A 15962-nucleotide genomic window follows, 5' to 3' on the forward strand; every position below is an offset into this window, starting at 1 on the left:
CCCTGTGCTGAACACAATGCCAAATTAGTAAAGAGGGAGAGGCAACATGGTTTAGGAGGGAATTCGAAAAACTAATTCGGGCTTCAGTCCCTGCTGCTGTCTGTAAGGAGTTTGTACGTTCTCCCTGTTCTCTCCGGGTGCTCCAGTTTCCGCCCGCATTCCAAGGACGTACGGGTTAGGGTTAGTGTGTGGTGGGCATGCTACTTTGGTGCCGGAAGCATGGCGACAATTGCAGGTTGCTCGCTGCAAAATCCTGTGCTGGTCATTGACGCAAAATGACACATTTAACTGTACGTGTTACAAGTAAAGTTGATTTTTTTTTAAAGCTGCAGATAATCTCTAAGCTAGGGTTGAGGCTGTCAGTGGGGAGCTCTGGTTGAATGTGTCCTGGTAGTGTAGAGATGGCACGATAGTTTAGCAGTTATCATAATGCTATTACAGTGCCACCAGCCCGCGTTCTTTTCCTTCTGCTCTCTATAAGGAGTTGTATGTTTTACCTGCAACTGCGTGGGTTTACTCCAAGCGCTCCGGTTTCCTCCCACATTCCAAAGGAATACGGGTTAGAAGGTGAATTGCTCACATGGGTGAAATTGGGCGGTGTGGGCTTGTTGGACTGGAGGGGCCTGTGACTCTGCTGTATCTCTAAATAAAATTAAATGTGTGTAAGAATTAGGAGAGTGCAAAGTTGAAGGGAGTTTCAGAGGAAGGGATTGAGAAGGCCATGGAGGGATTCCAACACGGGAGATGCATTTTTATAGTCAGGGCATACTGAAACAGAGGCCATAGGGATTCATTGACTGATGGCCCTCTGTAGGTTGGGGTTGACCATGGGCGTTGTGTCATAGCTGTCAAAACTGAAATGCAATACAGTAACGCAAGCCATGGCAGTACGACGTGGAGAGTAAGTTATTGCCCATGCAGCAGGCACCCCCACCCCCTCTTTACGCAGCTAATGAATCCAAAAGAATGGCAGAGACCATTACAGATTGGCATCAGAGGTGCCACAGGAATTGCCAGACAGCATTGACTCAATGTGGGATTGCCTTAGGGACTCCAGCTCTGGATTTTTCCTTGGGGTTTACTACCAAATTGGTTATAGCTGCAAAGCAGTGGGGGTTTGAGATCAGAGATTACCTTCTCCTGGATAAGCTGCCAACTATAGCTGATGAGCCTGATTTTAAGGCACAAGTAACCCACCTTTGCCCATTCTCCATTCTGTAGTATTGTTCCACTGGGCTTAGTGGCTGAGCCATACGTGGAGGCCAGGAGACAGACTTGGTTGTCAGAGGCTATTTGAGACACACACCACCGTGAATATTTAATACAGGGGTGGCCAACCTTTTACATTCCATGCGTCAATTTTTCACTCACAAGTTCAGATGCACCATGCAACTCTTGTACCCCCATTCAATTCTTGTAAAAATATGTTCATATAGAACTCGTGCGTGAAAAAATTGATGCATAGAATGTAAAAGGTTGGCCACCCCTGATTTAATAGGTAGTAGGAGCTTATCCTCATTACCCCCACCAGCTATAACAGCCTTAAGGACTACTACTACATCAACTCAGGCCTCGGGGACCAGCGTCGGGCAAAAGCCTTAAGGAACAAGAGCAAATAAACTCCAAAAAAAAGAACAAAAATAGTCAAGGCATATTACCCTCTGTAACTGATTCTCAATAGCACTTAAAAGATCAATCAGCCTTGTTTAAACATGGGGGCACAATCAACATTTATTAGATCATCTAGCTCCGTGTCCCCATGGAGAGCACAGTCAACCAAAAGCTCTGTACAGGCCAGGATATTACCTGGCATAACACCTCACGTTACACACTACATCCAGATAAAAACAGTCAAATCAGTTCTAAGTAAAAGCCAAAATCCGATGCTTCATCTCACTCGTTCACAGGCTACAGAATACTCACACTCGTCGGATGAAGTCGTCACACCACCATGTGACATTGAGCATGTGTCCACTCACTTTGTTAAGCGGAACTAAGCCAGCAAACGGAAGTGGCAGGTTAAGCAGGAGGAGAGCCTCAAAGTCACCACGCAGGTTGAGAGGATTGTTAAGGAGGTGTATGGTGTGTTGACATTCATTAGTAAGGGGACTCGGTTCAAGAACTGCGAGGTAGTGTTGCAGAACACACTTGTGTTCTGTTCTGGTTGCCTCTTTGTAGGGAGGATGTGGAAGAGGGAGAGGGAGAGAGAGAAAGAAAGAAAAAGAAAGAAAGAAAGAAGGAAGGAAGAAAGGAAAGAAGAAGAATTATCATTATTATTATTATTATTACAAGGATGTTGCCTCCACTAAAAAGCATATCTTATAAAGATAGGTTCAGCGAGTTAGGGCTTTTTTCTTTTGATTGAAGGAGGAAGAGAGGTGACTTGATAGAGATATATAAGACTATAAGAGGCATAAATCAAGTGAATAGCCCAAGACTTTTCCCAGGGTGGAAATGGCTAATAGAAGGGGGCATAATTTTAAGGTGATTCGAGGAAAGTCAGAGGTAAGTTCTTTACACAGGGAGTGGTGGGCTCTTGGAATGCTCTACCAGGGTTGCTGATAGAGGCAGATATGTTACGAATAGTTAAGAAATTCTTAGATAGGCACATGGATGATAGAAAAATGGAGCACTATGTAGGAGGGAAGAGTTAGATTGATCTTACAGTAGGATAAAAGGTTGCCACAATATCATGGGCTGAAGGGCCTGTACTGTGCTGTAATGTTCCAAGAAAGCCTTGTTGCAGACAAAGGGTGGTGGTGGAAAATTGCATGTGTTACTGGGTTATTAAATCATTGGCACCATAGAGATTTGTGGTCCCATTTCTACTCTGGATTCGACAACCCTGAGATGGGAGACTAAGGGAGGACTCAAATCCAACCCAATGCTGTAGGCTCAAGGCCTCTCATCAGGTGGAATGGATCAAAGCATAGGACACTCAAAAGACCTTGGGACTCTGTGAGCCCAACCAGCCTGTGCATCTGTCTGCTGCTCAATGGTGAATGGTATCTGACCCAGAAGGACATAAGGGACCCATTACATCATAGTGCACCAAATGTTCCAGTGGATGATGTGATGGAAGGTTCCATAACCTCAAGGCTGAGTTACCAGATGAGATATCACAGTTCAGGTATAAATCTTCAACAAACTGAATAAGTATCAAGTTTGAACACACTTCATCCACCAATGACCCATTAAATAGTCTTGATACAATTCAATCTGGACACTCAACCATTCAAACAAAAAAAACATTTTGATAAAAATGTACTGTAAACAGTTGGGGGAGGGAGCTATGAAACGTGGCAAAGGAATTAAGTGCAAATTCGTTCACTTGTGTTGCCAGGAACTGAATTCAGACCCAAACCACTGTGTTGTAGTCAAATTGAGAGTGTTTGCTCGTCACAGGCTGGACCAGCTTCCTGGTGCAAGTGTGGGCACGGTGACTGTGTTCCTCTGGTATGGTAGCCCCACTCCCAGCGCCGTCCAGGGGCCGACTGGCTGGCGCGCCATTGCCTCGCAATGCAAAGTAAAAAGTCACCTTCTGCTTAGACGCCTTGCTGGATCGTTTAGTGATGGATTCCGATGGGTTGGCGGCCGCCGCCTGGGCTCGCTTGCCCTTGTCTGGCCGCACGCTCCTCAGCAGCTTCTTGAAGATATTGGCCGTGAGCGTTAACTTCTTCTGGAATTCCTGAGACTTGCTGATAATGGGGACGTGGTCTTGTCGACCCCTACCCTCCACAGGGGCGGCCTGCGATATCTTCTCCAGCTCGGGCAAGTCCAACCAGTTGCCCACCAAGTCTGCGAAGACATTGTCCCCTAGAATGAGGGGCTGCCTGTTCCTGCTCTGGGAGAGCAGAGATGAGGTCCAATCGTTGGAGCCCTCGCTGGCTTGGGTTGTCTCACCGACCGTCTTGCTGGCCGCTGCAATCCGGCGTTTCTCTGTTGATGGAACCGCTTGTTGACCGAGGTCAACTCTAGGCGATGCCGGTCCATCCTTCAGACAGTCTAAAGCCACAGAAGACGTCGCCGACGTCGGCACCTCAAAACAGGATGCCTCCTTCAGGTAACCCCCTGACCAGCCACTCATAGGCTTATCGACCGACCTGGATAAGGAGACGTCGCCCGATGGAGGGACTGCACCACTGCCGCTGGGGTTGCTGTGTTTCTCCTCCAGTCTAGTGCCCTGCAGGCACTGCCTGATCTTGGAGTCCTCTCTCCCATTCCTCAGCCGTGGCTGGCGGGGAATGATGGATGGCGGTTGGCTCCGCAGTCCCGAAATCTCCAGCTGTTCCAAAGCTGTCTGCACTTGGAGAAGTTTCAACTCCTGGAGAGCGCCCATCATACAATTCATCTGATCCTGGAGCCCATCTCCGGCCTCCTTCATGGACTGCTGTCAAAGCACATTCACACCATTAGCACCGCATCAGAGACACCAAGAGCAACTCAATACCATCCCCATTAACTCATGAACCGCGAGAGGAATCCACTTCCTTGCGCTTTAACTCCCAGTTTACTTCCCCTTCTCACGCGTTTACAGGAAGGACGTGCTCATTTTCTATTGAACCTATGCAAGGCTCTCTCATTGTGTGCTTACCAATAGAAATGCAGAGTAAAACTGTTCCCCGGCCAGGCGCAATTTCCCAAAAGCAAAAGGAAATAAATAGAGAGACTGCACATTTAGGGATTTTATTTGGGGGGAGAAGTGGACTCGTGTGTTCTGTTTTGACTGCAGCAATCAGACCTCACGCAAGTGCCCAACAGGATGAGTGTCACCAAACTCGTTTCAATAAATTGCTTTGAAACGTAATTCGGAGCTGATGGGTGTAATCTGCCCTCCGGACCTGTAAACAAAGCGTTTCGGTACAACTCCTCCATCGTTAGAGATACAAATGCACCCCCCCCCCCCCAGTTGAGAGCTATATAAAAAAAGTACAATCGAGACCCTTCCCCCAACGAGGGAATATTTCAAATGACCCTCTCGCTGAAACACATGCCCGTCTATATATAACGTATTACAGCACTTGCCGTCCATTTGACTGTCACTAATACATTCTTACATACAACGCACAGCAGTGGGAGCGGTATTATCTTGCACATAGACTCATTCTGTCTATTGAACAGGCTTTAACAGCCCCAGAACAAAGCCGCACTCTTTCATTATCCTGCCCCTTATTTAATTGAACATAGGCTGCCCAGTTTAGTACACTACCTTTCCCCGCACAGCCACAGATCCGCTACTCAGTGGGACGAGCAAAAGACCCTTTCAAAAGAGCCGTGTTTTATTAATAAGAGACTGTTGATTGACAAGGAGCCTGGTCACAAAGACAAGCCCATCAAAGGGGTGTTGGATGGGTGTCGCTTGGTTAATCCAGCTAATCAGCACCTCAAGGCGTGATCGCTTTTTTAAAAAAAACTTAACATGTCTACTGACAAAGCATTATCCAACATTAATATTCCACAGAGACTCGTTCGCCTCCATCTCAAAAAACTATTTTTTTGTTTTGTTTATTGAACTCCCTCTAAAAGACTGTGCCTCCACGTTAAACTTGAGGGAGCTGCTGATGTGCCATAGTCATAGAGTACTACAGCGCAGAAACAAGTTCTTCGGCCCATCTAGTCCGTACCGAAATATTAATCTATCTAGTCTCATCGACCTGCACCTGATCCATAGCCCTCCGTACCTCTCCTATCCATGGACCTATCCAAATTTTCTTAAATATTGAATCGAACCAGCATCCATCACTTCTTCTGGCAGCTCAAACCACGCTATCACCACTCTCTGAGGGAAGAAGTTCTCCTCAGGCTCCCTTTGAACGTTCCACCTTTCACTCTTAACCCATGGCCTCTAGTTCTAGTCTCACCCAACCTGCTTGCATTTTACCCCTCATAATTTTGCATCAGACGTTGTCGTATGACATGGGTGGCCCTGTTATCTCCACGGCCATGATTGTTCTTGGGATTTTCTTTCTACAGAAATGGTTTGCCATTGCTTTCTATCTAGGCAGTGTCTTTACAAGACGGGTGACCGCAACCATTATCACTGCTCTTCAGAGATTGTCTGTCAGGCGTCAATGGTCGCTAACCAGGACCTCTGATGTGCACCCGCCGCTCATACAATTCACGACACCTCCCATGGCTTTACGTGACCCTGATCGCCATGGTGGGGTGGGGGGGGGGGAGGTAAACAGGTGCTACACCCTGCCCGGGGTGAGCTACAGGCTAGAAGAGGGCTCCTTATACTTCCTTTGGTGGAGACGTGTCTCCACCTTGTCATCCAATTCCTCCATCAAATCTTCACTCATTCTCCAACGCTCCAGGGAATAACAACCTAACGTATTCAACCTTGCCCTATAAATCCTGGGATACATTGTCCGAATACTTTAGTTGGACCACAAGACCATAAGTCATAGGAGCAGAATTAGACCATTCGGCCCATCGAGTCTATTCTTTCATTTAATTGTGGCTGATGCATTATCCCTCTCAACCCCAATCTCCCGCCTTCTCCCGGTAAACTTTGACGTCCTTACTAATCAAGAACCTATTAATCTCCGCTTTGAGTTGGCCTCCACAGCCTTCCGTGGCAATGAACTCCGCGGTTTCACCACCCTCTGGTTAAAGAAACTTCTCCTCATCTCTGTTCTAAATGGATGCCCCTCTATTCTGAAGCCGTGCCTTCTGGTCCTAGACTCCACCCACTATTAGAAACATACTCTCCACATCCACTCTAAGCTTTTCAATATTCCATAGGTTTCAGTGAGAAAGTTTGAAAGTTTTCTACATTGTCCAAACAGCTGAAATTTCGGCGCACTGTCAAATCAAAACGGGATAAATATTGGGAGGACTAGAAATGAATCTTTAAAAAAAATGAGTCTGGATGAGTTTGTGTGCGTGCATATGTAGTGTGATTTGAACGTAGTAATAATCACAAAAGGCAATGCAAACAGAGCAGAGGCGGGGGTGGGGGTGGTGGAATATTGAAATGTTCACACACTCTCCTTGCCAGTGCACATTCCGTAGAAAGTGAGCCACGGAAAGTGAAAATTGGAAACTGTTTTAAATGGGACTGTGCGTCTTTTTTTTTAAGAATACGATTTTTTTTAAAGGAGCCCTTTGGTGAGTACGCGGAATCCCGGGCAACAGAGAGGAAATTGGATTTCTCGCTTGACGGTATTCCGAGGAGTTTGATCAATGTCCAGTCTCCCAAATTTGCAAAGAAGAGGTTCGCTTAGAATTCAACTGCAGCCACCCCCCAAACTACGCTCCCCCCCATCCCGTCCCAGCCCTTCCACATCTCCCCACTCAGAAGGGTTCATTATTGTCGTTTGGGTCCCTAACATTCAGCTCCTGCTTTTTTGGGTGGTCTTTTAGCTGCCGACATGTCACCTCCTTTGACCTTGTAAATGGGGACACCGGCGGGAGTGGGCAGACGTGGAGGGAGGGGGGCATAGCTGTGGGGGGGGGGGGGGAGAGTCTTGCTTTAGAAGAGGGGTGGGGAGTTTACCATATATCCCACCCTTCAAACTCATAAAGCACAACGCACACAACAAAATTAACACGGAATCCTATAGTGTTAATTTATACATGATAGAAATCACGCCTTCTCCCAAAAAGGACAAGTGTTAACGAGCTAAGTGCATTGATTTCCATTTTAACTCAATAATTCTGAAAATGACTTACATTTGCAGAGCCGCATTAGAATTCATGTTCATTTGCAGTTTAATCCGGGGACAGATGGAATGGTTTTAACACCTCTCCTCACAATCTATTATCCCGAAAGTAATTAACTGAAGGAGACGGGGAGTCAATGTTTGATTATAAATAGGCATTCATTTTATTCTCGCCACTGCACACGGTGAATAACTTCACAGCAACCATCCACATTACAAAACAAAAACAAAACTCTTTTAAAGACGGTAATCCACCTTACCAGTTCTTGCTTCAAACGATGCAGACTGTTGTCCATGTTCCCCTTTACCGTAGGAGGCTGACGGCTAACAGTGAGGGAAAGGAAGTTTTTTTAAAAAAAAACCTGTTAAAAATCAGCGCCCGAAAGAATTTAATATGCTCCACGTGTCCATTAGGAAGAGAGTTCAGCCTGCACTGTACTGTCTGCCAGCGAGGCTGGGTAAGACAAAACAGGAGGGACGACTGCTGTGGAACCGAGAGGTAGTCTTATGTTATGTTCCGTCGAATCTGTACACTGTAAGTGATGGTGTCACATTACCCTACACTCAGCACTGACCTATTGATCACTTCCTTAGCTTTTCCCTCTATTATTTTCGCCCTCTGACTTGGCAAGCATTTTAGTTTTGAATTATTTTGTTATGCAGAATCAGTCCCCAGTTCAACCTCCATAAAACCACCCCCCCACCCCGCCCCATTCAACCCACCTCTCGTCCCAATGGAAGCTCTACATTCTAGTCCTGCTTCTCCCTTCCTTAGCTAAAAGTCACTCAGTCACACAAAGAATATTTGTACATCTATAACACAGGGGGGGGGGAATGTTGATGCTATGGGAGCCACTGTTAAGGTAAGACTGGCAGATGTTTGTCGTGTGCCTGAACATTAATAGTTACAGAAATAAGAATGGGTTTGACTCAAGGTACAGACTAGGCAGGGTCTGATAGACTAACAAAATAAGCCTAAAGCGAAATTGTCTTCTTTCTGTTCCGACAGCTATCGCAGTATCACAGGTGAATCCTTGTCAGCCAAGTGAAGCCTAGGCAACACACAGACAATGCTGGAGGAACTCAGCAGGCTTTTCAGCAGCTACGGAGAGGGATGAAAGAGCAGGTTTTTCAGGCTGAAACATCGACTCTTAAATTCCTCTCCATAAGTGCTGCCTGACCTGCTGTGTTCCTCCAGCATTTTGTGCGTGTTACTCTGGATTTCCAGCATCTGCAGATTCTTTTGTGTTTATGAAGCTAAGGCAATGGGGGTTACAAATTAATTGATGCGAGGATCCCCTTACAGTGGGTGTTCCCAGCTTTTTTTATGCCATTAAAGGAGGGGTCCATGGATCTCAGGTTGGGAACCTCTGCCTTAGAGGCATAAGACAAGTGTGTAAATGCTCAAAATATTATGTGGCAGAGATGTACCATGGTGGTGAAAGTGGAAAAAGAGGGGGCCAGTACCTCTGCCGTCATCTATTGCTCGCGAATTCCCAACATGTACAGCATCATTTGTGGGCAGCACCTTGTGTGTAAAGTGGGAGGTTCATACTGACAGGAGCTAGACATTTTTTGACTCACCCTTGTATTTTTGGTTCACATTGGGAAACATGCAGTATTCTGAGCAGAAGATTTTTCCTTGTCCATTAACCCCCTAAGCCTCTTTGCTATGGAATTCCAAGCATCTGTGTCAAACGTAGCTAAAACTGGGTTAGGTTCACTCAAGTATCATCACCATTAATTCTATTATTCATTTATTCAGAGATACAGCTTGGAACGGACTCTTCTGGCCCAATGAGTGGCACTACTATTAACCCACCTATTTAATATTAGCTTAATCACAGGACAATTTACAGTGACCAGCTAACCTACTAACTGGTGTGTCCTTGGACTGTGGGAGGGAACCAGAGCATCAGGTGGAAACCCATGCAATTCACAGGAAGATCATACAAACTCCTTTTGGGATGGCGTCGGAAATGAATTCCAAACTCTGGAATGCCCCGAGCTGTTATAGCGATAACCACCACACTACTGTAACAGTGGAAGGGCCCCTTCCTCACGATGTCACAAGGGACTTCTCGGTCTCTGGCACGGCAACAGTCCTTCATCATTACTGTGCAAGTGCCCGTTTAGATATTGCCCGGATCAATGTGCTGAGACTTGAAGCCACAAATTACCCTCAGCACTGACCTATTGATCACTTCCTCAGCCTCTCCCGCTATTATTTTCTCCTTCTGACTTGGCAAGCATTTTAGTTTCTAATTATTTTGTAATGCAGAATCAGTCCCCCATTCCACCATTCCACCTCCATAACAACCTCCTACCACCCCATTCAACCCACCTCTTGTTCTAATGGAAGTTCCAATCTTTTGGTAGTCCTATTTCACTCTTCCTTTGCTGAAAGACACTCAGTCACACAAAGGTTATTGTATAGTTATCAACCAGGGAAAAAGAATATTGCTACTATGGAAGCCAAAGTTAAGCTAAGACATGTAGATGGTCGTTGTGAGCCTGAACATTGATAACTCACCCACCCACAGAGTTGCAATTCACATCAGGGGGTCATTACCAGAGGGTGATATTCCAACTTAGCTTCAGGACTAAAATGGTTGTTTGTTGTTTGCACTGTCATCACTCTATAATCCTGGGCCTGATTTTGGTATCAGATTTGAATTATACTGGTTCCTTCCTGAGATTCCTACTCAGAAAGAAATTGAAGGTCACCAGATCCATCCTTCTCCCAGTGCTCATGTACCTGCTATCCTTGTTCCTTCAGGTATCATGTGTTTAGGGTAATTGTCAAAAAAAAAATGAGGTTATTGTAGTGTATCTTATGGAAAACACTATAGTCAAGGGTTAGGGGTGGGGTTAAGGTTAGGGTGAGAATTAAGTGGATCATTTTGTTCTGAATGCTAATAACCTTCATGTGTGCAATTACAGTATGTCACAGATAGTCAAGGGGAGAAAACTTCTTTATAATCCAAATGTGTCTCTTAGATGGTGAAAAGGCCTTGGATGTGAAGTCCATAAGAACATAAGACATAGGAGCAGAATTAAACCATTCAGCCCACCTAGTCTGCTCCACCATGGCAGATCTATTTCCCTCTCAATCCTATTCTCCTGTCTTCTCCCCGTAATCTTTGACTCCTTGACCAACCAAGAACCTATCTACTTCTGCCTTAAGTACACCCAATGACTAAGCCTCCACAGCCTCCTGTGGTGACGAATTCCACAGATTCACCAACCTCTGGTTAAAGAAATTCCTTCTAACCTTCATCTCAAATGGATGTCCTTCCATTCTGAGGCTATTCCCTCTAGTACTAGACTCCCCAACAATAGGAAGCATCCTCTCCACATCCATTCTACCTAGGCCTTTCAACAGTTGATAGGTTTCAGCTAAATCTCTGATCAGACCCCACTCCACTAAGCCCCCAGGATATCGATGGTGGATACCTTATTTGGCAATTCCATTAAATGTAAAAATACTAAGGCAAAATTGAGTCGCAGACCAGTCTTCAGTTATGACAGGGCTTACGTGCGGTAACAGACTACACAACAAAGTCAGGCAGCATCAACAATAACTTCCGAAGGAATTTAATCCATTCTATGCAAGGTTTGAACACAAGAGGATTGCTATGGCAACATCCACCACTCAACCTCCAGTGCACCCGAACCCACTGTCACTGTTGCAGAATCATCCAGAGAGTGAGCCTCTGGAACGGATCTGGTCCAGATGCTATGCCTGACTGTGCTCTTAGATTCTGCGCAAATCTCCTGGTGGCAGAATTTTCAGACAGTTTTAATCTCTCCCTGCTTTAAGTTGTGTTTCCCACTTGCTTTAAGAAGGCCACTGTCAACCCAGTACTGCCAGTTGCTCTGACATTCACCATAACCAAGTGCTTCGAGAACACACATGGCATGCACCAACTCCAGCTTCCCAGATAACCTTGCATGACTGCAGTTCGCCTACTGCTGGAGTAGGTCAATGGGAGACACCATTGCCCTGCCACTGAACTGATCTCTGGAGCATCTGGACAGTAAGCACTATTGCTTATTGACTACAGCTCTGCCTTCAAAATTATGATTCAAAGTAAACTCATTACCAAACTCTGAGACTTGGGAATCAACAGCTCCCTTTGTAACTGGATCCTCAACATCCTGATCAATAGACCATAATTAGTAAGGATAGGCATTAAAACCTCCACCACCATTATTCTGAAGTTGGATGCTTCACAAGGTTGCACTCTCAGCCCTCTAGTCTGCTCCCTGTACACTTATATCTGTATGGCCAAATTCTGTTCCAACTCCTTCTATAAGTTTCCCCATGATACCACCATAGCGGTCAATAACGATGTGTTGGATTACAAGAAAGAGGTAGGGTGCATAGTAACATGGTGCCACATCAACAACTTTTCCCTCAATGTCAACAAAATGGAAGTGCTGGTCATTAACTTCAGGAAAAAGGGTGATACACACACTCCTGATTTAGTCAATGGTGCTGAGGTTGAGAGGATTGAGAGCTTCATGTTCCTAGGAGTGATCATCACCAATAGCATCCTGGTCCAAACATGCAGATGCCACAACTACAACAGTTCATCAACACCTCAACTTCCCCAGGAGGCTAAAGAAATTTGACACATTCCTGTCAATGCTTAACAATTTTTGTTGATGCATGATAGGAAACATCTTTTCTAGATGTATCACAGCTTGGTATGCTTACTGCTCTGCCCATGACTGACGGAAACTTCAGAGAGTTGTGGACGTTGCTCAGCATATCATGGAATCCAGCCTTCCCTCCATGGATCCTGTCTATATTTCTCATTGCCTCAGTAAAGCAGTGAGCATAATTAAAGACTCCACCTACTCTTCCATTGTGAAAGCATGTACCAACAGGCTCAACTTCTCCATTGGATTAAGACTATTGAATGGTTCCCTAGTATGATAAGATGGATTCTTGACCTCACAGTCTACCTCATTATAACCTTGCACCTCATCATCTATCTACACTGCACTTCATTCTGCAACATGCACAAAACGTTGGAGGAACTCAACAGACAGTATCTATGGAGAAGAGTAAACAGTTGATGCCTTAGGCCAAGACCCTTATTCAGGACTGGAAAAAAAGATGAAAAATCAGAGTAAGAAGATGGTGGCAGAGAAGGAAGAAGTACAGGATGGTAGGTGAGAGGTGAGACTGGGAGCGGAGGAGAGGGTGAAGTAAAATGCTGGGAAGTTGATTGGTGAAAGATGGAACCTATTTCAATTCTACTTCCCATTCCCATTCTGACATGCCAGTCCATGGTCTCTTCTTCTGCCGCAATACAGCCACACTCAGGTTGGAGAAGCAGCACCTTATATTCAGTTTGGGTTGCATCCAACCTGATGGCATGAACATTGATTTCTAAAACTTCTGGTAATTGCCCACCCCTTCATCATTCCCCATTCCCATCTTCCTCTCTCACATGCCCATCACCTCCCTCTGGTGCCCCTCTCCTTTCCCTTTCTTCCATGGTCTTCTACCCTCTCCAGTCAGATTACCCTTCTTCAGCCCAATCAACGTCCTAGCTCTTTACTTCACCCCATCCCCGCTCCCGGTTTCACCTGTCACCCACCACCTTGTACTTCTTCCTCCCCTCCCCCTGCCTTCCTATTCTGACTTCTCATCTTTTTCTTTCCAGTCCTGATGAAGAGGGTTGGGCCGAAACTTTGACTGTTAGCTCTTTTCCATAAATACTGCCAGGCCTGCTGAGTTCCTCCAGCATTTTGTGTGAGTCACTTGTATTTCCAGTATCTGCAGATTTTCTTGTGTTTGTGCATTTTATTATGCATTCTGTTATCGCTTTAACTTCTACTACCTCAATGCACCGTGTAGTGATGTGACCTGTATGAAAAGTATGCAAGACAAGATTTTCACTATACATGTGAAAATAATAAACTTACAAGAAAATAAATTCCACAGAGAAGTATTTTGCCCATCTCTTGTTGGAAATGGTCATTCCCTGTGTGTGACATGAACAGTTTTCATCACGTCATCCTAACTTGGAAAGCTGTCCAGGACTTGCTGTTTACAGGAATAGGATCTTTTTTTTTAATCTGAAGAGCTGCAAAGGAATATGGTTGAGGGGCTGAATGGTCATTCTGCTCCTTTGTAGTCAGGGACAAAATTACCCAGAAATACCTACACTCCTTACTCAGTAATCATGGGAAACTGTGTCACTAGGAGCAAAGAGGTGATACAATCATTATTTTGCTTCAAACCATCCTTGCAAATTGCAAGGGGGCTGTACATTTCACATTTCATTTCACAGTGAATGGAACATTAATTTTTGACAACTGCTGTCAGTGTAACCAAATGTATTTTAATAATGAATGAGCCCTGTTAGCACGGTGACTTCTTATTATAATCTCTTCACAAGCAGCTCCTCTTGTCTGTAAGTCTGAACTACAGCTTTGCAAGTCCAGACTTTCTGATCTGATCTGAGGCAATATTAAGGCCATTGCCCACGGCTTCATATTACACCAGGACCTGGACATGTCTTCAAATAACGTTGGTGCCCAATGGCTATCAGCTACAATAATCTCTGAATGTGCCTGAAACTAAATACCTCCCCTTGACCCTTGCTGAACTCCAATCAATATTCTGCAAGTCGCACTTGAGCAAGTACTTAGCCAGACAGTAACAGAAATACTGTGGTTACTGGACCAGGTATTCTGTGATAGGTAGTTCAGACCCCGCGTCGTGCTGTGCTCTCTTAACGTGGCACGGGCCAGGGTGCCAATACCTCTGAAGATCTATCCTCGGCTCAGACATGTAGATGCAATTATGATGAAGGAACTCTAGCGGCTAAATTTCATTAGGAGTTTGAGGAGATTTAATATGTCGTTAAAGATTCTAGCAAATTTCTACAAATGTACCCTGGAGAGCTTTCTGACTGGTTGCATCAGTGTCTGGTACGGCCGTGCCAGTGCACGGGATCGAAAAAAGCTGCAGAGGGTTGCAAACTCAACCGGCTCAATCATGGGCTCTGGTTTCCCCAGCATCAAAAAGCGATGCCTCAGAAAGGCAGCATCTACCACTAAGGGCCCCCACTACCCAGGGATATGCCCTCCTCTCATTGTATCATCAGGGGGAGGAGGTACAGGAGCCTGAAGACACACACTCAGTGATTCAAGAACAGCTTCTTCCCCTCTGCCATCAGGGAGGAGGTACAGGAGCCTGAAGACACACACTCAGTGATTCAGGAACAGCTTCTTCCCCTCTGCCATCAGATTTGTGAACGGACCATGAACCCATGGACACTCCCTCCCTATTCTCATTGTAATTTATAGGCTTTTTTATGTATTGCACTGGAGAGGAATAAACAGACGATGCTTCAGGCTGGGACTTGAGATGTTACCTGACCTGCTGAGTTCCTCCAGCATTTTGTGTGTGTTTTTCTGGATTGTCAGCAGCTGCAGAATCCCTTGTGATTGCTAATTTAATTAGTTTGACACAACATTGCAGGACGAAAGGCCTGTTCCTATACTGTTCTATTCTATGCTGGTGGGAGCTTACTGTACACAGATTGTGTGCTGCTTTCCTTTCATTATAGCAGTAATTGCTCATTTAGATATCATAAGCCCATAAGAGATAGGAGTGGAATTAGGCCATTCGGCCCATTGTGTCTCCACCATTCAATCATAACTGATTTAGTATCTCTTTCAACCCAGTTCTCCTCTTCTCTCCCTATGTCCTTTAACAGCCTAAATAATCGAGAACCTATCAATTTCTGCTTTATATGTACTCAATGTCTTGACCTCCACTGCCATCCGTGGCAATGAACTCCACAAATTCATCACCCTCTGGCTAAATAAATTCCTTCTCACCTCTGTTGTAAAGGGACGTCCTTCATTTCTGAGTTCGTGCCCTCTGGTCCTAGGCTCCCCCGTTATTGGAAACATCCTCTCCACGTCCAATTTAATATCCTGAGATTGAAAGGCACTATGCTAGCGTGCCATTTTTGTATATATCACTCTAGCTCTCTAAGGGTTAAGCTTTTTACTTGTGCATTAAGTTTAAACAATCTAGCCACTAGGCAGAAGCAGCATTAGTCTATATTTTCTGTTTACATTACAGTCTTCATACTTTTACAAAATACTGCCTGACAATCCTGAAGCGGACTGTGCATGCATTGGAAACAAGTTATGAATTCCAACGATTCAATGTATGGTTTTGCTTTAACTTACATCTGGTTTTTGACTTTCATTCTGACGTCTTTTTGTGTTTTGCTGCTATCAGCTCATTGAGAGAGG

General features: G+C 45.1%; 1 protein-coding gene across 3 annotated transcripts; it reads right to left on the bottom strand.

Moving 5' to 3' along the window:
- Window positions 1–1702: 1702 nt before the first annotated feature.
- On the bottom strand, window positions 1703–8136 carry inka2 (inka box actin regulator 2). 3 transcript variants are annotated; one of them, XM_073030591.1, is made up of 2 exons: window positions 7928–8136; window positions 1703–4390 (listed from the first exon to the last, which is right to left on the bottom strand). In XM_073030591.1, the coding sequence occupies exons 1-2, from the start codon at window positions 7961–7963 to the stop codon at window positions 3353–3355; spliced, it is 1074 nt and encodes a 357-aa protein (XP_072886692.1). In that variant the 5' UTR covers window positions 7964–8136; the 3' UTR covers window positions 1703–3352. The 3 variants fall into 3 exon arrangements, with proteins under 3 accessions (XP_072886692.1, XP_072886694.1, XP_072886693.1); XM_073030593.1 differs by lacking the exon at window positions 7928–8136 and adding an exon at window positions 7678–7890; XM_073030592.1 differs by lacking the exon at window positions 7928–8136 and adding an exon at window positions 5210–5294.
- Between the last annotated feature and the right edge of the window lie 7826 nt (window positions 8137–15962).

Source organism: Hemitrygon akajei, chromosome 27 (assembly GCF_048418815.1).
Source record: "Hemitrygon akajei chromosome 27, sHemAka1.3, whole genome shotgun sequence".
NCBI classification, from domain to species: domain Eukaryota; kingdom Metazoa; phylum Chordata; class Chondrichthyes; order Myliobatiformes; family Dasyatidae; genus Hemitrygon; species Hemitrygon akajei.

What these genes read in the sequence shown, in the direction of transcription:
- inka2 (XM_073030591.1), bottom strand. Translation starts at nt 7,963, where the DNA reads ATGGACAACAGTCTGCATCGTTTGAAGCAAGAACTG. An exon ending in ATCGTTTGAAGCAAGAACTG is followed by an intron (nt 4,391 to 7,927) that starts GTAAGGTGGATT and finishes GTGCTTTGACAG; the next exon opens with CAGTCCATGAAGGAGGCCGG.